This window comes from Trichosurus vulpecula, chromosome 3 (genome assembly GCF_011100635.1).
Source record: "Trichosurus vulpecula isolate mTriVul1 chromosome 3, mTriVul1.pri, whole genome shotgun sequence".
Taxonomy (NCBI): Eukaryota; Metazoa; Chordata; class Mammalia; order Diprotodontia; family Phalangeridae; genus Trichosurus; species Trichosurus vulpecula.
Window position 1 is genome coordinate 316,011,281 of NC_050575.1, and position 21,543 is coordinate 316,032,823.

At 41.6% G+C, this 21,543-nt stretch overlaps 1 protein-coding gene across 2 annotated transcripts in view; it reads left to right on the forward strand.

Moving 5' to 3' along the window:
* Window positions 1-21,543, forward strand: part of ARHGAP25 (Rho GTPase activating protein 25) — a 97,477-nt gene that overhangs the window by 43,646 nt on the left and 32,288 nt on the right. Inside the window, exons 1-2 of one of the 2 annotated variants that reach the window (XM_036753056.1) lie at window positions 11,040-11,103; window positions 11,389-11,588. In XM_036753056.1, the coding sequence (XP_036608951.1) occupies window positions 11,406-11,588 (183 nt within the window). In that variant the 5' untranslated portion in view covers window positions 11,040-11,103; window positions 11,389-11,405. Of the gene's footprint in view, window positions 1-11,039; window positions 11,104-11,388; window positions 11,589-21,543 lie in introns of those variants that run through there. The other variant, XM_036753055.1, reaches the window with a different exon arrangement.

A 21,543-nucleotide genomic window follows, 5' to 3' on the forward strand; every position in this document is an offset into this window, starting at 1 on the left:
TCAATGTTGGGATAAAATGAGGCCCTCACAAGTCATTGAACAGTTCACAAAAGAAGTTTTAAGTCTATTCAAATGGGGCATTTCCCTTCTCTGGACTGGGTCTCCCCTGGTCCCCTTATGGAACTGATCATGGTCAGCAGGGCAGGCAGGATGTGGGGCCCCTGCTCCACGTGAGTGGTACTTTTTATACCCTCAGGTAGCCGGGGGTGGTCAAAGGAGTCAGGAGCCATTTGAGATCCATGGACAGTTTTTGGATTTTTAGGTAAAACTGATACTGGTGGCAAGAGGGAAGGAGGAGGAGTGGACGTAGCCCATGTTGGGGAAAGATGTTGGAGGGGAGAAACACTGGTAGATGTTAGTCCTGTCACAACCTAGTAAAATCTAAACTAGTTCAGTTGTTCAGGCTTGGGATTAAAATGCAGCAGACACTCTTGGGCTATAAAATATTCAACAATAAAGTTTACTTAACCATGAAAAGGAGATTCAATAAAGATACAACATTGATTCGATGAATGCTGTTCCCCTCTTTCTAGGCATCTTTCATGGAGGCAGCCCCCAGTCAGAGAAGTATATTAACTGGTACAACTGTGGGAATTGTGTCAAACCTGAAGAGCAAGGATTCCTTATAGGCTGGGCTTTTCAGACCTAAGGTAACCCGGAAGCGAGATCAGTCTTCTAGACCATGAAAATCCTGAGAACAGCCTCCTTGTTCCTTTAAGGAAAAACCTCCCAAGCTACACAAAACAGATGCTACTTCTAATACACACACACACACACACACACACACACACACACAGACACATTTGGCAGTTAGATGGTCCAGGGGATAGAGTGCTGGGCCTATAGTCAGGAAGATCTGAGTTCAAATGTGACCACAGTCAGTATAGTTGTGTGACCCTGGGCAAGTCACTTAACCTCTGTTTTCCTCATTTTCTCCATCTGTAAAATGGGGATAATAATAGCCCCTACCTCCCAGGGCTGTTGTGAGGATCAAATAAGAAAAGCACTTAGCACAGTGCCTAGCACATAGTAAGCACTATAGAAATGTAAAACAAAACAACCTCCCCACCAACAACCCAATATCAAAATCATACAAGATTCCATGAAAGAGGTAACACTGGGTATGACTTTGATGACCCTTCCTGACCATTAATATTAAACAAGGCCTAAAACAAAGAGAACAAAAGTTGTTGGGTTTTTTTTTAAAACACTATTTTCATAGAGGACATCCTGCAACAGAATCCCGACGGAAGAAAGATTTCCTGTAGATGTTGAGGAGGTCCTCCAGATGTGTCTGTTGGCAGATGGCATGGTGCTGATTACATCAAGCCCCTGAGTTATCATAGAAGCCTCTTAAATGACTTACACAGTCATTCAAAAGTTTGTTCCATGTAGAAGAAAAGCAAATGGATGAAGAGTGAAGAATATCTATTGTAGAGAGTATATTATGTAGTTGCCTGGAGAATCCATGGAACTAGATCATCAGTGCATGTATACAGACAACTACACACAGACACATATATGTACAAATACACATGTGTATATGCACATACATACATACATACATTTATGAGGGAAATATGTGGCCATATTTCCCACTGCCTCATAGGAATTAAATAACAATCTGTAAATATACATGCTTATGCATATGTGTGTGTATATATACATATATACATGTGTATATATACATATATATATGTGTATATATATATGTATAAAATATGCGTGTGTGTACATGTAAATAGACATTCTCCCAAATGTGCCCATGAGAGCCAGGGCATATGCCAGACTCCAAAGCATTAAAATTGAAGGCAATGGAGAATTGCCTGGTAGGCATGAGTAAGCTACGATATAAGACCAGCAAGGAATTTTTCAGAAGTGGAATAAAGAATTAGAGCTTTGTATTCCTGGGGATAAAAGATGGGCCGGTTACATAGTGAAAGTGAGAGATAACCAACCAACATGTCTCTTTAGATGCTGTTTCTCACTAGGCAGAGAGAATATAGCCTGAAGTCAGGAAGACCTGAATTCAAATGTGGCCACAGACACTTATTAGCCATGTGACCCTAGGCAAGTCACTTATCCTGTTTGCCTCACCTTCCATATCTGTGAAATAGAGATAATGAGAGTACCTACCTCCCAGGAGTATTGTGAGAGTCAAATGAGGTAATGCTTGTAGGGCACTTAGCACAGTGCCTGGCACAGAGGAGATGCTCTGTAAACGTTAACTATCGTTATTATGTTCCGTTGGTATCCACGCAGTGTGAAGAGGTTTGCACCAGTCACTAGAGGAAGGTCCACACCATGCGTGGTGGATCTCTATAGAGGATTTATGGGAAGCCATGCATCTAATCAACATAGGATGAGAAGGCAAGGATGAGTTGCTATGTGTTTTGGAGAACTGGGGTTACAGTTAGTTTCCTAACTAAAGAGAGCAGAGACTCATTGAAGTATCATTGACTTGTGAATACAAATGATGAATGAAGGAAAACATCTTAACTAAAACAAACAATCACGTGTCATAGGAGATTGAATTTGCCAAGTATTTGTGAAAGACAACTAAGCACTATTCTATTTAATGCAAATTGCTCCCCACTTATTATAATATTGATCTGTTAGGATTTTAACTGAGGGAGATGGGGAGTTCAAAATCAAATTGTGATTCCTGAGTTATCCAATCTATTTGTTTACACAGATAAAATTAATGAACTAACTTTCACATTTCTACTTAATTGTGAGGAAGAGAGTCTCTGAGGCAACTTAGAATAGGAAGCTGGGATACGTTTAACATTCTGCAAGCTCCTTGTTATTACTATCAGCTTCCTGTTATGCAGAGATAGGCAGAAAGGGCTGGGTTAAATGTTGCAACGGATGTTGACTATTGGGACACACGCACACACACCAGAAACAACTGAACTCTATGTTCTTTGGGGAAACTAAGGATTAGATTTGGAAAAACCAGGATTTAAAGCTAGAAGGGAACGGAGGGGCCTTCTGTTCCAACCTCCTCATTTTACAGATATATAAATTGTGTATTTGCTCAGTTCACACAAGTAGTAATTCAGAGCTTGAACTCAGGGCTGTCCCTGAACCTGGCTGTCTTCCCATTATAGCTTTCCTATCTGGATGTGGTCTTAAAAGCTTATTGAATAGTAGTAGATCTATAGTGGCACTATACTGTAGTATGTAGAAAACCAGTCTCAGACTGACACAGTCTTAGATTCAGGTCCTGCCTCTGACCCATACTGGCTTTGTGACTTTGGGCAAGTCACCTAACCTGTTAGTGCTCCCAGGTGGCTCTCTAAGATGATTATAAGCAGCTTAGTTACAAATTGCTGAAAGTCTCAGTTACATACACACATACACAAAGTGTGTGTTTGTATATGTATAGATAGAAAGACAGATGTAGATATAGACATGGATAGAGATAGATAGATAAATAGATAGATAGTGAGTGCCTAGAATATTCTTTTGACTCATCTTTGCTTCCTGGCTTCTTTAAGACAGCTCAAATCCCAACTCTTACAAGAGGCCTTTCCGAGTCTCCTCCAGCAATCCCCTTTGGAGATTACTCTGCATATAACTTGTATATTCCTAGTTCTTTCCAGATCATCTCTCCATTATGTGTGAGAACCTTGAAGGCAGGAACCACCTTTTTTTTTTTAATCTCCAGTGCTTAGCAAACTGCCCAGAACATAGTAAGCACTCGATAAATACTTGTTGAGTAATTGACTTGGGATTTCCTTATGCTGATGAAATCACAGGTTCTACCAAAGAAAATTAGAGCAGACCCATAGTCTTTTTTATTTTAATAATATTTTGTTTTCTTTAATTACATGTAAAGACAATTTTTAATTTTAACTTTAAAAAAATTTTGAGTTCCAAATTTTCTCTGTCTCTCCTTCACCTCTCTCCTTCCTAAGATGACAAGCAATTTAGTATGAATTCAATCATGTAAAACATTTTTCTACGTTAGTCATTTTGTGAAAGAAGAAACAGACCAAAAGGAAAAAAAACCCACAAAAATAAAGTGAAAAATAGTAAAAAAAAATTATTACCTTTTACACATTAAATTATTACCTTTTCATGGATGCAAATTAATGATATACTGACAGCATTGTTGGCCTCTTTCTGCATTTGCAGGAGTCAGTTAACTGATTAGTATTTATTAAAAACCTACTACGTGGTGGGTACCATGTTAGGTTTGGGTGATACAAATACAATGATTGATTGAAATAATCCTCACTCACAAGGAGCTTCCTCACAAAAGGGATGACAGTAGCTAGGGAGATGGGCTGGGGTTTGAGCTCAGCTCCTTATACACTAGTCTTCCTTTTCAGAGAGCTTTTCCTGGTGGGATGATAGAAAAAGATGAGCTCTCATAGTAATAGCTTGGGCCCCCATTTTACAGATACAGAACTGGAGGCCCATAGAAGTGAAATAATTTACTCAAGGTCATAGGGATAGAGACTGGACCTATGATTGGCACAGAGAAATTCCAAGTAAGGAAACTACCTCTAACAATTCCAGTTGACTTCTTCTCTACTTGTAGTCCTAGACAGTTGCTCTGAGCATTGAGAGGTTAGGTGACTTGCCCAGGGTCAAGCAGACAGTATTTGTCAAAAGTAGAACTTGAACCTAGTCTTCCTGGCTTTGAGGCCTATTTTCCACCTACTCCATCTACAACTTGCCAGAATTCAAACCCAGGTCTTCTGAGTTCTTTCCCTATATGTCATAACATCTTTCCCCTTTGTCACTTTTTTTCCAGAGGGAATAGCTAAGTTTGCCTGGTTGATAAAGCTAGTGGGGTTGCTACCTGGGCCAGCCTTCTGGGGGAGATTGAATAGGTATCTGCCCTCAGTGCTTGCTTTTGGAGGTAGGACACTCCTCTCCCATTTACTCAACCAATGCTTGAAATTGTTTTTACAGGGGACAATGCCATTCGTCCAACGATCAGAGGGTCCTGGGAGTTAGAGCTAGAAGGAACTGTAGACATCATTTAATCTTACCTTCTCATTTTACAGATCAAGAAAATTGAGGCCTAGAGAGGAAAGTGATCTGCTCATAGGGTCACACAGAAAAGTAAATTGCAAAGTGGGAATTCAGATTCTGCTCTAGGAAAGTCACTTAACCTTGTTTGCCTCAGTTTCCTCATCTGTAAAATGATCTGGAGAAGGAAATGGCAAACTATTCCAGTATCTTTGCCAAGAAAATCCCAAACGGGGTCATGAAGAGTCTGAAACAACTGAACAACAACATGTATCTATTTCTCTCTCAATCTCTCTCTCTCTCTCTCTCCCTCTCTCTCTCTCTCTCTCTCTCTCTCTCTCTCTCTCTCTCTCCCTCTGCCTCTCTGTCTGTCTGTCATGTACAAATACAGTAGGCACAGTTAGTCTTCCTGCTTCCATCAGGCCACATTAGCTTTCTGAGGTAGGTTACACGTCAATGTTAATTAAGAGCTTGGGCCGGATGCTCTGTCAAGCATTACCGGCTTTCCTAATATGGCTATTCCTCTTGGTCTATTGACACAGCCATTGTTTATAGGGTTGAGGTTAAAGTACACCTTGTGTGGTTTTAATTCATTTATTTGTTTATTTGTTCTAGAGCCTAATGTGTGCCAGGTGCATGCTGGGTGGAAAAAAGTAGCATGCTGGTGTTTGTGTAGGATACTGAGGCAAACAAGGTGACAATATTGAGACAGAGGTGTCATTTTTTTTTTAGTCTATGATCTGGGCAAGAGAAGGGTGGAGGAGCCTTCCTTTACAAGCCCAGCCCATAATGACTGATGTCTTTTTCTTCTGAGACCATATGGCCTTTATTGTCTAAAGCAGGAGTTCTTAACCTTTTTTTCACAGACTCTGTGGGCAGTTAGTCTAGTAAAGTCAATGGACCCTCTCTCAGAATAGTATTTTTAAATGCATAAAATAAAGTATGCAGGATTTCAAAGGAAACCAACAAATTTGAAATAAGGACATATATATATATGTATATGTATATGTATGTGTATATATATATATATATATATATGTATTTCCCCATCCAAGTTCAGACACCCTGAAATCTAACTGATTAGACCTTTGGGGCTTGTAGACCCAAGGTTAAGAACCTCTAGTCTATAATCCTTGGTCATGAGGCAGCTGGTGGCACAATGGATAGAGCTCTAGGCCTGGAGAGTCAAGAAGATCCAAATTCAAATCCAGCCTCAGACACTTACTAGCTGTATGACCATGGGCAAGACACTTAACCTTTGCCTCAGTTTCCTCAACTACAAAATGGAGATGATCTACCTCCTAGGATTGTTTTGAGGATGAAATGTGATAATATTTATTTAAAAAAAGCACTTAGCACAATGCCTGGCTCATAGTAGGCACAACAAAAATGCTTATTCTCTTCCCTTAAAACATCCATTGGAATATTAGCATGGGTGGCCTAGTATTATTTATCTCTTTAAGACATTTATCCCTACATGGAAAGCCCCTTTAGGCAATGACTGTGTATAATGAAAGATATTCTCCCCATTCATGAGGATATATTCTAAATATCCTCACAAATAAGGAAAATATTCCACGTGGATTTTATTATTTTTTTTCTAGCTCTATAAAATAATTTTTTGGTAGTTTGATTGTATGTTAAAAATTGTTTTAACATGTAATTGGGGAAAAATAAAATATTATTAATAAAACAAAGAAATCCCACTTATCTAAGTGAATGAAGGATGCAGTTGGATGGATACCCCACAGGACTGGTCATCAGTCCATGTATCTTTGGTAGACTCCATCAATGGACAGTAAGCTGGGTGCAAAATAGAGCCAGAGGTAGAGAGTGGGCTGGATTGCCTTTGAGAGTATGTGCAAGGCTTTTAATGACCCAAGATCCTCTTTAAAACAAAAGTCTATCTTAATACTAAGGTTCTTCTCTTGATGCTGTATCAGTCCAAGTCATGGAAGAGCATAGCCTCCATAGCATTGAGGTTGGCAATGACCCAAAGGTTAATGAAGCAGTGCATGGTGGGTGTGAGCAAGCTGCAACAGATTCTAAATGAGGAATTATATTGGAGGAATGATGCAAAAGATGTCATGAGAGAAACATATGACTGAAAACAAAGATAGAGATTGGTCATATAATGAGAGCGAGAGATAACTAATGGGTAGACCTCATGTTCCCCTGGAAACCCTGCAGTATGAAGACATCTCCAGGAAGATCCTCAGCAGGCTGGGGAGATCCCCTGCCTGGGTGAATCCTGGGATTTACAGCTCAACTGGACCTTAGATTTCATCTAGCACAAGCACTTCATTTTGCGAACAAAGAAAAGGAGACCCACAGAGGTTGTTGCTTGTCTAAGATCACACAGATAATAAGTGGCAGAGCCAAGTTTGAAACCTAGGCCCCTTGGCTCTAAATCTGTCTCTCTTCCTAGGGATGGAGTAGATTTTTTGCAAGATGATGAAGATCCTGTCAATGAGATTCTGTATGTTTGTGGTGCAGTGGATAAAGTGTGAGGGGTGGAGTCAGAAAGACCTGAGTTCAAATTCTGACCTCAGACACTTACTAGCTGTGTGACTCTGGGCAAGTCATTTAACTCTGTTTGCCTCAGTTTCCTCTTCTGTAAAATGGGCTGGAGAAGGAAATGGCAAACCACTCTTTGCCAAGAAAACTCCAAGTGGGGTCATGAAGAGTTGGATACAACTGAAACCATTGAACAACCACTTGTTTGCTCTCCAGATACTTGAGCACAGAGCTCATGAGACCTGCAAATCTTCTCTTCTTTGAGTTAATCATTACCAATTCCTCAAACAGAGACTCAGAAAAGAGTAGTTGTACACTTAAACTGATTATGTGTGAATGGGGTAGGGGGATGTGGGAATGGAGAGGAAGAGAGAGGGGATATCCCTCCACTTTGATTTCTCAAGTGGTGATAGGGAAAGTTAACAGAGGTGGTAATGACTGGCAGCTCAGCTAAATTAGCATTCTTTTTGATGGCTGCCTAATTGGGGGGGGTGCCCCATTTTGGCATATGCCTAATTAGCAGTTATTGAGTGGTTTCATGGTCTATGCCTTGTCTTCCCTCTTCTTCTTTAAGAATTGACTCATCTGTCTATGCAGAACTTTTCCTGGAAGTATTCATGCATTATTGAATCGTAGAGCCGGGAGGTACCTTGGAAATCATTTAGCTTGTCTACTTTGTTTTACAGAAAAGGAAACCGAATCTTTAGAGAGGGGAAGTGATTCATCCAGCATTACACAGCCAGTAAGTGGCATATTTGGGAGGCACCAAGTACAATGCGTTTGGAGTCAAAGTCTCAGGGCTTGAATCCATCTCTTCCACTAACTAACTGTGTAACTTTGGCCAGTCAGCCTGCCTTTCTGGGCCTCATGAGAGGGCTGAACGAGATGACCTCTAAGGTCCATTCCGGTTCTAAATTCTATGAATCGAACCCAGGACTTCCTTCTACAGAGACAGTCCTCTTTTCTCTAAACCACATCATTATGACATCTTTGTTATGATTCTGTCTCCTCTCTGGTCCACAGAGCCACTGCCTGGCATGTAGTGAGAGCTCAGTGAAGGCCTATGGACGGACCGAGTGGTTGGGCCAGGGTGTGTTTACCTCCCTACTCCACATGTTATCGGTCTAATTTAGACTTTACTCCCAAAGGGCAGGAAATATGCCAGGGTCTGTACAATGATTGGCACTGGATCAAAGTTTATCACTATATCTGTTTTTGTTTTCAGGGAAAAAAAACCCATTACTAACAATGACATGTGTCCCTAATGAGGTAGCTCTTGTAGGTCAGTTGGGACAACCTTGAAGCAAAAAAATTTGCCAAATGAAACTAAAAGGGAAAAATTAACAAAATCAAGAGCACAGAATAAACTCCGAAGCTTGTTAGAGTCTGGGCTCTGTCATGGGACTCGTTCCCCTGGTAGCTCCATTGAATAGATCCCAGTTCTATAAAGGTCAGGGTCATTGTTTCCTTATATTCAATCACAATATCATGGATTATAGGGCTGAAAGGAACCTTGGCCATCATCCAGTCTAATTTTCCCACTTTACAGATGAGAAAACTGAGGATCAAAGAAGGAAGTGACTCCCTAAAACACACAGCTAGTACATGGCAGAGCCTGGGACCAGAATCCAGGCCTTCTAACTCCCAGCTGAATTCTGTCTCCATTGTAGACACTCACTACTGACAAAAGCCTGTGAGCTCCCAGTTGCTCTCAGTCATGCCATGACCTTGACCTAACCAAATTATGGCCAGAATCCTTTTATTGAGAAGCAGTCCAACTAGGGGGTTTAGTAGGTTGAGGGTCACCCATGGCAGCTCTGGTTTTGGGCCTCTCCAGTTTTGGTAACTTAGCTCTAGGCCTGTCTCTTTTCCTTCCACAGCCTGCCCCAGTAGTGGATGGGAATTGTTGGGAATCATTCAGAGCAATCCATTGTGAAGTCCTCTGCTCAGAATAAAGTGTTCCAGGCACTGAAACTACAAATACAAATATAACCAACACTATGAGCTCAGACACTGAAGAAGATGTAAAATTTAGATAAGACTTAACCCCTATTCTCATGGCTCACACTTGGGGCACTCACTTTTGGGGTAGTTAGGTGGCCCAGAGGATAGAACACCGGGCTTGGAATCAGATCTCAGACACTAATGCTAGTTAGTGTGTCCCTGGGCAAGCCACTTAACCCTGTCTGCCTCAGTTTCCTCATTTGTAAAATGAGCTACAGAAGGAAATGACAAACCATTCCAGTATCTTTGCCAAGAAAACCCAAATTGGGTCATGAAGAGTTGGACGTCACTGGCAGGACTGAGCAACAACAAAAACATGTTATCTCTTTTGATCCTCTAGTAGGGAGATGGTGCCAACACAGTTAACTATAGTGAATAATGTTACATGATAAGTACACTAAAGAAGTAAAAACCAAAGTGCTAAGTGAGGTCCAAAAGGGAAGATTTACTGACCAAAGGACTAAGGAACCTTCATGCAGGAGGTGGGACCTGAGCTGTGTCCTGCACATAGTAGACCCTTAATAAATACTTGTTGATTGGTTGACTTTGAAGGATGGATAGGAATGCAGAAGTTGAAAAGTTAGAAGGAGGCCTTCCCGGGCATAGGGAGCAGCATGAGCAAAGCCATCAAGGTAGCAATACGTAGGATGTATTCAGGGTTGGTGAACGGTCTGGTTTGGCTAGAATGTGGAGTGCAAGGAGGAAGAGTATATTACAAGGTCAGGGGCAGCCAGGTGCTAAAGTAGATAAAGCACCAGCCCTGGAGACAGGAGGACCTGAATTCAAGTTCAGCCTCAGAGAGTTGACACTTACTAGCTGTGTGACCCTGGGCAAGTCACTTAACCTGAATCCCTTGCAAAATAAATAAATAAAAACAAAATTAAAAAGGAAAAAAAAAACCCAAGGCCGAAAAGGTAAGGGCAGATAATAGATTGAGATGGTCCTTGAATACTTGGCAGAAGTGTAGAAACTTTTCTTGGGAGGGCACTAGGGAACCATTGAAGATTATTGATCAGAGGAGGGATGTGATTAGATCTATGCATGAGAAAGATCATTACCCCAGGGGTGTGAAACACAGACTTGGGAGGAGGTGACAATAGTGTGGGCAGACCCATCAGTAGTCTATTGTACAGCTTGGAGAGGGGAGGTATTAACACGGGTGCCCCTCCCCCAAACAGCAAAGCAGCCCTGGACTGCATCCACTTTTCTAGGACATTTCAGGAGTTACATGGTTTCCTTACTTTGATTTTCTGGGCAGTAGCCAAGCATTGCTGAATGGGTTCTCATGCTGGGGAAGGGTTCTGGGGTGATGGCAAGGTTAGAGAAAATGCAACCCCCTTGTTCCTCTGTGGACCGATGCCAGGGCTGCTTCCAGCTGCCTCCCCAGCTGCTGCGTGGGGCTCACCCTTAGCCCTCCCAGCAAAGTTGTAGTTTCTTTCTCTTGTCAGATATTCACTCCCACGCAGGAAAAAGGAAGCATCTTTTGTCAAATGTTGTGGCCACTTCCTTTTCAAAAGCCTCCAGCCAGCTTTGCGTTCTGCAGACCAAGCGGCTGTGATCGGTAACCGGGCTGATTGTACTCTAGGACCTGAGGTCTTATTTTTGTTTTTAAATTTTAGCCTTGGCTCAACTACTTCTTTAACTTTGTGCCTACGGACTGCCCTCCCCTTCCCCCAACCCCAAACCCAATTAGCCCCTGGTATCATGGGGCCTTTGGCCTGATACAGATCAGGGTCCCCGGGAGCCCCAGCCTGACAGCCTAACCCTCCTTCTTCCCTGCTCTTCTGTCTGTCTTCCCTCCTGCCCTTCTGGCTGGGCACCCTGAGTCTCAGTGCTTTATGTCCTTCAGTCAGACTGCCTCTCTGTTGCTATCTCTAGCTCGGTCAAGGAGTGTGATGACTGGAGAGCAGATGGCCTTCTTCCATCAGCCATCATCCCCCAACGCCCTGGAGCGGCCCCTGAAGACAGGTTGGCTGAAGAAGCAGCGGTCTATCGTGAAGAACTGGCAGCAGAGATACTTTGTGTTAAAAGGCCAGCAGTTGTATTACTACAAGGATGAAGAGGACGTCAAGCCTCAGGTAGGATCCTGGGGGATGTGACCCATCAAGGAGGCGGGTGGAAGCTTACATGGAGACCTCCTTTAGAGGTGTCTGCTTTAGAGGCTCTTACACTCAGACTAAAAATCCTGGAAGTAATTAATCTCCCCTCCCCATTTTCCAGACTTGTAAACTGAAGTGCAAAGAAGGCAAAATGACTTAAGTCATGAAGGGAAGGGAAGCATTTATTAAGAACCTACTATGTGCCAGGCACTGTGTTAAAATACTTTATGTATTTTATTTCATTTAATCCTCCCGATGACCTTATGAGGTAGAGGCTGCTGTTCTCATTTTCTAGTATTTAGCACAGTGCCTGGCATATGGTAGTTACTTAATAAATGTTCGTTGATTAAGATAGAGGGTAAGTTACTTGTCCAGGGTCAAACAGCTGTATGAAGTGTATGAAGCCAGATTTGAACTCGGGTCTTCCTTACGCTAGCCCCAACACTCTGTCCTCTGTGCCACTTAGAAGCAAGAAGAAATACCAGGATGAAAGTTTGGGAGCTTCTAACCACAGCTTTGAGTCCTTTTAGTAGTGATGAGGCTTAATGTGATGGCTGAAGAGAAGACAGGATTTTAGGATTTTGAGTTGGATGAGACCTTAGAGATAATTTAATCCATGCATTCTTAACCTGGGGACAGTGAACCTCTAAAAATACAGTTATTTCAATAGAATTGGTTTCCTTTGTAGTACTATATATTTTATTTTGTGCCTTTAAAAAAGCCTTCTGAGAAAGGATCCATAAGCTTTACCAGACTCCTAATGGGATCTCTAACATAGAAGGGGTTGAGCATGCCAGATCCAGTTTAATCCCCTTATCTTACAGAGAAGGAAACTGAGGCCCACAGAGGGGAAGGCCTAAGGTCACAAAGACAGTAAGTAGCAGAACATGTCTTCATGTCTCCAAGCCTAGTGTTCATTCTACAGCCCCCACATTGTTAGCTGGTGGACGTGGGTAGTAGGAGATTAGATGTGGGTTTGGATCCTGGATCTTTGCCTACACCCACAATTTCTCCATGCCTCTTAGCACTCACTTCACTTCTCCTAGGGTTTATTAGACCCCCAAATGTGACTTCCATTAATTAGATAGTGCTTTGTTAAGAAGCTGGCTAATGGTCAAGGTGAATCCACAGGTAGGGGAAGAGAGAACTAGATAGGACAACCAGAATTGGCAACTAACTGGAGCCTATGAAAAGCCTGGGAAGGAAGAGAGAGAGGAAGAAAGAAAAAATAATTTTAGAAAGAGGATAGTTCTATTCAAATCCAGATAAAGGAACTGAAAGTGAGTCTGTTCACCCACATGCCCAGGCCATTTTGAAGTTGCCTAGTTAAAAAAAAAATGACATTTGGAGTTGCACCAGCATGGGGGAAGGGCAGGAGAAGCTCAGGACTCAGTAATGAGTTGCAAAAGGGCAGAGTGTAGATCCTGGCCCGGCCTTCCCCACTTGCATGATTTAACCTGGTGTTTTGAGGGTATATGATGGAAGAAAGTGTTGGGCGTGGAGTCAGGAGAATGGAATTTGATTTGCTGCCCCTTTCTAGGCCTCAGTTTCTGTACCTCTCCAGTGGGCCAAATATATCCTTACTCCCCCCCCCCCCCCCCCCCCCCCCGCCGCTGCCCCCCCCCCCCCCCCGCCCAGAGTTGTTGTGCTTTGTATATCCTAAGGAGCGAATAGAAATGGTAATCATTATCATTATTTTATCAACGGTTCTTCCCTTTCTCTGTGAAGAAGCTGGATGATGTCTAAGAAAGGGTATAAGACCATTCCCCAGATTGGAATAGGGACGGCAGTCTCTGCTGAGTCCACCAGAGGGTAAGAAAGCCCTGGTGGAAATGGGTCCAAGTGGAAGAGTTTAGTGCTGATCCTTTTCCCATTCAGGGGATTTCCTTACAAGTGATGACAAGGAGCCATGAGGATGATTTAAGCAGAGGACCAGAAACAGACTTGTAAGCAAATGTTCCAGGTGGGAAAGGAAACACTCTAATCATGAATTAATTAGTCAATTAATTTGAAAAGCTTTTATGGTGCTGTGGGATTATGTTCAAGGTTCTCATTTGTTTGAACCATTAACCAAAAACATTTTAGGGTATTATCCTTCGTAGGGTGCTTGCGTTTTTAATGGGATGTTCTTGAATTGGGCCTTAATGCACAAACCTCCAGCCAGAATTTCAGGCACATTGGGATGCAGTGGAGGAGGTAGTTTTGTACAAGGTTGGTTATCCATAGTTCCTAGGAGAGTGTCACATAAGCAGCCCCCTAGACCACCCTGTTGTCCTTCTGGCTAGTCTATGCCATCTGTCTTAGCACCCCATAATGGGAACAGGGATCACAGAAGTCAGGAGTCAGCCAAACTGATGCACAGGTTGGAGCAGCATGAGATCTCCCAAGTGAAAAATCCTCCTGTGTTCTGTCTGAATTGACTTTTTCAAAGAGAAAAGAAAAGACTAGGGAATATTGTAGAGGAGCTTTCCTGTGTGGGTACATGCTGGACCTGACAGACGACTCTTCAAGTCCCTTCCAATACTGAGATTCCGTGATCCTATGAAAAAGAATAAAGAGAGGGAGTGGGGGAGAAATGAAGGAAATGGATCGATAGTTCATACATCATGACTCTTGGGTTCTGCTCTTGGATCTCTGTGAACCCTGGGGAATTAACTCATGCTGCTCAGCAGCTGGTCTCTCTGTTATTAGAAACATAGGGTAAAAGTCTCATAGTAAGTGCTTTATAAATGTTCAATTAATTAGTTAAATCAAAATCTTTGCCTTTGCCTTCAGGTAGATCATAGGAAGATACCTGATGATGATACTGACAGATCACAGATTTATAGAATCAAGCATTTAGAACTGAAAGGGGCCTTAGAGCTGATATCATTCAAAATCTCTGTTTTATAGACAATAGATTGAAGATTACACAATTCTTTACATAAATTGTCTTTCTCTTGAAGAAAAGTGTGTAAAACAGGTCGGGTAAATGTTATGCTCATTCTAATCTTCCTAAGGTACAAATCGGATCATCTCATTTGAAATCCCAGGATCTGAAGGTGTCTCAGGTGCCATCCAGCCCAACCCATAGCTGCTTCCAAATCCCCTGTTTAAAGTACCCAAATAATAATAGCAGCTGACATTGGTAGAACACTTAGAGATTTGCAAAGTACTTTACGTTTGTTGTTCAGTCATTTCAGTTTGTCTGACTCTTCATGACCCCATTTGGGGTTTTCTTGGCAAAGATATCGGAGTGGTTTGTCATTTCTTCTCCAGCTCATCTTATGGATAAGGAAACTGAGGCAAAGAAGGTCAAATGACTTGCCCAAGGTCACACAGCTAATAAGTGTCTGGGGCTGGATTTGGACTCAGGTCTTCGTGATTCTAGGCCCAGCATTCTATCCACAGTGCTACCTAGCTGCCTCAGTGCTTTACATACATGATATCATTTGAAGGTCAGCCCTCATTCAGCCTTTGCTGGAAGACCTCTAGAGAGGGGGAACCCTCCTTTTCTGAAGGCTGACCAATCTACTTTCGGCTAACTGTCCTTGTATGCAAGTTTTTGTCTTACATCCATCTGTTGTTATTGGTTTTGCCCCCTGTAGTCAAGCAGAATGGGCCTATTCCCTCTTGCTTTTTGGACCCCTTCAAATACTTGGCCACAGCCAAAACATGCCCTCCACATTTTCTCTTCTCTGGGCTAACCATCTCAACTTTGTTCAAGTTCTCTCCATATGGCACAGATTCGAGGCCCTTCACAATTCTGGTTGCTTGCTGGATGCTCCCCAGTTTATGCATGGCCTTTCTAAAATATGGTGCCCAGTCCTAAAGAGGATGCTCCAGACAGGTTCTGATAGGGGCAGAGTAAAGTGGGCCTCATTCCTCCTCTTAAGGCAGTTTAGGATTACACAGTGTCTGCTCTACTGTTGACTCATATTGAGTTTGTGGTCCACTAAAACCCCCAGATCTTTTCCAGATCTTTCTGTATCCTCCATCTTGTACCTGGGAAGCAGATTATTTGAATCCAACTATATAACTTTATAACTCTATTAAATGTCATCTTATTAGGCCTTGGTCCAGTGTCTGGATCTTTCTGCATCTTGAATCTACCCTTTAATATGTCAATGATCCTTCCCATTTTTGCAGGTTTGTCCAATGCAAATTTGGTAATATTAATGCTGGCTAGCATTTACATAGTGCTTTAAGAGTTGCAAGGAACTTCACATTTAGTATTTCATTTGATCTTCACAATAACCACGGCAGTTAATAACATTGATAATAATATTACATATTTACTATTATAATTCATAAATGTACCTGGCACTGTGCTAAGTGTCTTATAACTATTATTTTATTTGATCTTCGCAATGCTCCTGTGAGTTAATAATAATGATAATAATGATGATGATTATAATAATGGCTAGCGTTTATTTAGCACCAACTATGGCAGGCACTATGCTAAGCATTTTATAAATATTATCTCATTTTATCCTTACAACAACACTGGGAGGCAGGTGCTATTAATATTCCTATTTTACAGTGGAAGAAACTGAGGTAGACAGAGGTTAGGTGACTTGCCCAGGGTCACACAGCCCATAAATGTTTGAGGCTCAACTTGAACTCTTTGGGGTAGGAAGCATAGTGGATAGAGTGCAGGGCCCAGAGTCAGGAAGACCATCTTCATGAATTCAAATCTGGCCCTGAACACTCACTAGCTTTTTCACCCTGGGCAAGTCACTTTACCCTGTTTGCCTCAGTTTCCTCATCTGTAAAATAAGCTGGAGAAGAAAATGGCAAACCACTCCAGTATCTTTGCCAAGAAAACTCCAAACGGGGTCAAGAAGAGTTGGACATGACTGAAATGGCTGAACAACAATAACAATGCAAAAGACTTGAACTCAAGTCTTCCTGACCTCAGGTCCACTGTACATCTGGCTGCCTCAAGGTTTTGATAAGAATGCCATCTATGACTTTATCCAAGTCGTTTGTAAAAATGCTCAATAGGAAACAGGCAAGTACAGATCCTTGAAGTACTTTACCAGAGACCTCCCAAGTGGACATCAATGGTTCTTTGGGTTCAATCATTCAATCATTGCCAAGAGGAAGATAATGTTTGGTTTGGAGTTAGGAAGACTGGCCTTCGGATCTTCCTTCCTATTTTTATCATCTGTGTCATCCTGCATGAGCATTTTAGTGTCTCTCTGTTTCAGTTTCCTAATCTTTTAAATGGAGATAATCATAGCACCTACCTCCCAGGGTTCTGAGGATCAGATGAGATAACTTATACACAGGTTTATGTATGCATATATATATACACGTGTATTGCTTTGCAAAGCATGAAGCCCTCTATACGTCTTTATTCTAAATCTAACTGGACTATCTTCTAGCCCGTACCTCTTTATCTTTCCCACGAGAGCAGTGTGAACGATTTGGTCAAGTGCTTTTGCTAATTTCTAGGTAACTTTATCTGAGGCAGCTAGATGGTGCAGTGGATGGAGTACTGGCCTTAGAATCAGGAAGACTCATCTTCCTAAGTTCATTTCCTAGATATATGACCCTGGGTAAGTCCCTTAACCCTGTTTGCCTTAGTTCCTCATCTGTAAAATGAGATGGAGAAGGAAATGGCAAACCGCTCCAGTATCTTTGCTAAGAAAACCTCAAATGGGGTCACAGAGAGTTGGACACAACTGAAATGACTGAGCTACAACAACTGGTAACTTTATCTAGAACTCTGAGCACCCAGTCCAGTACCCCAGTCAACAAAAGAATCAAGGTTAGCCTGCGGTGATTGGCTCTTGATGGAGTGTTGGTGTGTTGGTGATCACTGCTTTCTTTTCTAGATGCTCGCTGCCATTTTAATAATACATTTTAGAATTTTGCCAGAAGTGAATGATTGGAAAAAAAAGCATTTATTAATTTCTTACTATGTGTGCTAAGTGCTGGGGAGAAGAGAAAAGTGAGAGAGTCCTTCACCTCAGGGAACTCCCTCATGTTAGTTGGAGGAGACAGCATACATCAGAGGGCTTAGGAGCAGGGATGATGGGAAGATCTGGGGTTCCTTAGGGTTCAAGAGCAGGGCAAATGGCAAGGCTGATGAGTACTTTGGACACATATTAAAGGATTATGCTGTGCTTTTGTGTTGATCCTGTTACCTGTTCTTGCTTTCATCTGCTATACATATCATTTAAAAATCTCAAGTTGGTTATTAAGTTCGCTATGTAGCCTCACAAATATCTTTTAACAATTCCACCTTTCCCTCCTCATTATACCTGTTTTTCTTTGTATCTTCATAATTTTATTATTGAGAATTTTTCGTCTTCCCTGGGCTGACTTCTCCTGTGGAGTTTTGGCCCATAGGATCCCACCTATTCTTCTCCTTATCTATTTGAAATCTGCTCTTTTGAAATCTGCTCTTTTAAAATCTGTAGAGCAGGCCAGGCTATGCCAAGCTTTCCTTCTGTCCCCAAATCCACTGCTCAAAAATTTCCTGTTCCTCCTTATTGCTTGTAGGATAGAATATAAATAATGTCACCTGGTATATAAGCCCTTTACCACGAGGTTCCAACCAACTTTTCTAGACATTTCATATTACCTTCCTTTACCTACTCTTTGTTTCATCCAGACTGGATTACTCATCCCCCCGCCCCCCTACCCAAATTGGCATTATATCTCTCATCTCAGGGCAACCCACCATGCTTAGAATGCATTATCTCCTCACTTCTATGTCTTAGAACCCTTAGCTTCTTCTAAGGGCCACCTTCTACAGGATGCTTTCGTGATCCATATTCCTCTCTCTTCAAATTTCATTATACTATATGTGTGCGTGTGTGCGTGTGCGTGTGTGTGTGTGTGTGTCCATCTTGTATTCTCCAGTAGAGCATTAGCTCCCCGGGGGCAGAGATGGTTTCATTTTTGTCTTTGTAATCTCAGAACCTAGCATGGTGCCTTGTACGTGGCGGGTACGTAAGATATGGTGTGTTTGTTATGATAAGAAAATGGATGCTCAGAGATATTAAATGATTTACCCAAGGCTATGTAGCTAGTATTGGCCAAGCGCAGAATCTAGCTCCAGCTCATGTGATTCCAAGTCCAGGATTCTTTGAGCTAGAAGACTGATGCTCAAAGAGATGAACTGGCTTGTCAATAGTTAAACGGTTCATTAGTTACATTGCTTAGAGTTACTTTCCTAACATCTAAAAGTTTTCAGGTATCATTTTATTGCTCTTTGCTCCTACCAGACACTAATGGCCATTAGGAAAGAAAAATAAGAGTATTAATGAATCAGGAATTAGTTACTGTTTCTGGTGTGACGATGAATTCTTTGTTTCTTTGATGGATCTGTGATGTTACCTGTGCGGGTACTCTCTACACGGATACAAATTGCAACCTATACATGCTTCCTCATCTTATTTGGCCTTTATCCATGTCTTTCCATACATTTTCTTAGGGGTTTATACACATTGAAGGGCTTCCTCTGGCTCTTTTAATATTTTGAGCAACCCAATTGTTTGTTGGTTTAAGTAAAACCCTCTGTTGTAATGATGCCACTTATTTAGCCTATATCCCTGATGGGAAATGCAGAACATTTGAAGCTGAAACAGACTTTGCAACATACCATTTATCTGCTGGTATGGATGACTTACTTTAACGAAGGTAGAAAATGTTATTTCAGGCAAACCCTTTCCCCACATTTAAAACTTTAGTAAAGAAGCACAATTAGGAGTCTAATTAGTAAAGCTGCAAATTGTTCTTTTGTGGTATAGATAACAGCAGACAAGGAAGCATCATGCAGGATAATTCTATTTGGAATTGAAAAACTTGGGTTTGAATTTGCTCTCTGCTACCCACAACCTTCCTTTCCTTAGGAAAATCACACAACCCCTCTGGGTCTTGGCTTTCTCACCTACAAAATGAGGAGGTTGAGTTCCCTTCTGACTCTCAAGCTATGATCCTATGATTTCTAAGGTCTTTTCTAGCTGAAGATCCCATGATCCTCAGCTCTGACATTTAGGTTCTTTTCCATAACAGTGTTTGTAAAATAAGCTTAATCAGTGATTAAAGATATGTTTCTTCATCTGCTCATCCTTATTTAATATTAAAACTTAATAATAAATAGTAATTAATATTTGATATTATGAAAGGATTGTTTTGTAACCTCTATGAAAAAAGCTAATTGAGCAAAACACTTATAGTCCTAATAATGGTTTTACGGTAACACCAGGGATAGAGATTTTTGTCTATTAGTAGGAAAACTGACATTGAATTATTTTGGATTAAGTTCATAGCCTTTAGCTCCTAAAGACATGCAGCCTCTACGTGTATGTTTGTCCTTTAAGGAGTTCTGGGCTATGGAGAGAGCCCCAAAGCAGTGAGCACACATAGATATACTCTCTCATCTCTTCAAGTTCCCAAGTTTGTAACCTCACCTTATCCACTGGTTCATTCCTGGCTGCATCTCCCCCATTGCTGAAAAGTCTTCATATGAGCCAAACATTCTCTCAATCTATCTTTTTATGTCTCTCCCCACTTTAGCAGACAAATTCTCAGGAGGGAAAAAACCAAACACCCAAACAACAGAACAGTTGATAGTGAGGTGTTCTTACTTTCTTACCTGCCACTCACTTTTCAACCCCTTGTAATCTAGCTTTTGTTGGAACCACTAGACTGAAACTGCTTTCTCCAAGGTCACCAATAACATCTTTATTGCTTGATCTGATAGCCTTTTCTTAGCTCTCCTCCTTATTGGTCTCTGAACTTTTGAGTGATAATTACCTTATCCCCACACTGAACTTTCCATATTAACTTGTGCCTGGGTTTTCATGACACTGCTCTGTTAAGTCCATGAAAAGAACATTCATGCTCTCTCTCGCTCTCGCTCTCTCCCTCTCCCCCCGCCCCATCTCTCCTACCCCAAACCTATTGGATTGATTTTTTCAGTCTCTTTTGCTAGATAATCAGCCATGTTGCACCTCTAATTGTGGAGACTTCTATATTGGCCCCTTTTCTCTTTTCTCTCTATACTTTCAGTGATCTTATCAGCCCTCTTGGGATCCATTATGTAGATAACTTCAAATTCTGCATATCCAGCAGGTATCAGTTCCCTAAGCTCTAGTCCTTCATTTCCAATTACCTGCTAGTCTTCCTGGAGGTCCCATGGGCATCTCAAACTCAGTATATCAACAAACTCAGTATATAAACAAAAATCATTATCTTTCTCCCTAAACCCACTTTCCCTCCTAACCTCTTTGTGTCCTTTGAAGGCATCGACATTTTCCAGTCATCTAGGTTCACCATCTTTGAATCATTCCTGATTCTTCAATTTCTTTCACTTCACATTTAAAATCTATTATCAACTCTTGTCAGTTTTTTATCTCCACAACATCTCTTACATTTGTTCCCATCGCTGCTCATCCTTCAACCCTCCTACTAAGGCCCCATCACTTCTCACTTAGATCTTTGCAAGAGCTTCCTTAATGGACTCTGTTCTTCCAGCTTCCAGCTTCTCTCTTTTCCATCCTCCGACAGCTGCTAGCATGATATTGCTAAAGTATAGGTCTGACCATGTTACCTCCTTTTAAAATAAACTCCCCTGGTTCCCTGTTGCCTCTAGGATCAAATCTAAGCTTCTTCAGCATTTAAAACCCTTCACAGTCTGCCTCCAATCTACTTTTCTAGGGTTAGTATACATTTCAGCCTATTTTCCATTTATATACTCACTCATTATATTCTTCACGTATTATGTTGTGTCCAAACTATTTTACTCATTGACTCCCATAGATGATTCTCCTTTTCTCACCTCCAGGCTTTTGCATGAGCTATTTGTCAAGCCTAGGAGTCTCTCCTTTTTCATCTCTGTCTCTTAGAATTCCTAGTTCTTTTCAAAGCTCAGCTTAAGTGCCACCTCCTTTATAAGACCTTCCCAGATTCTCCAAGTTGTTAATTCCCTCTTCCC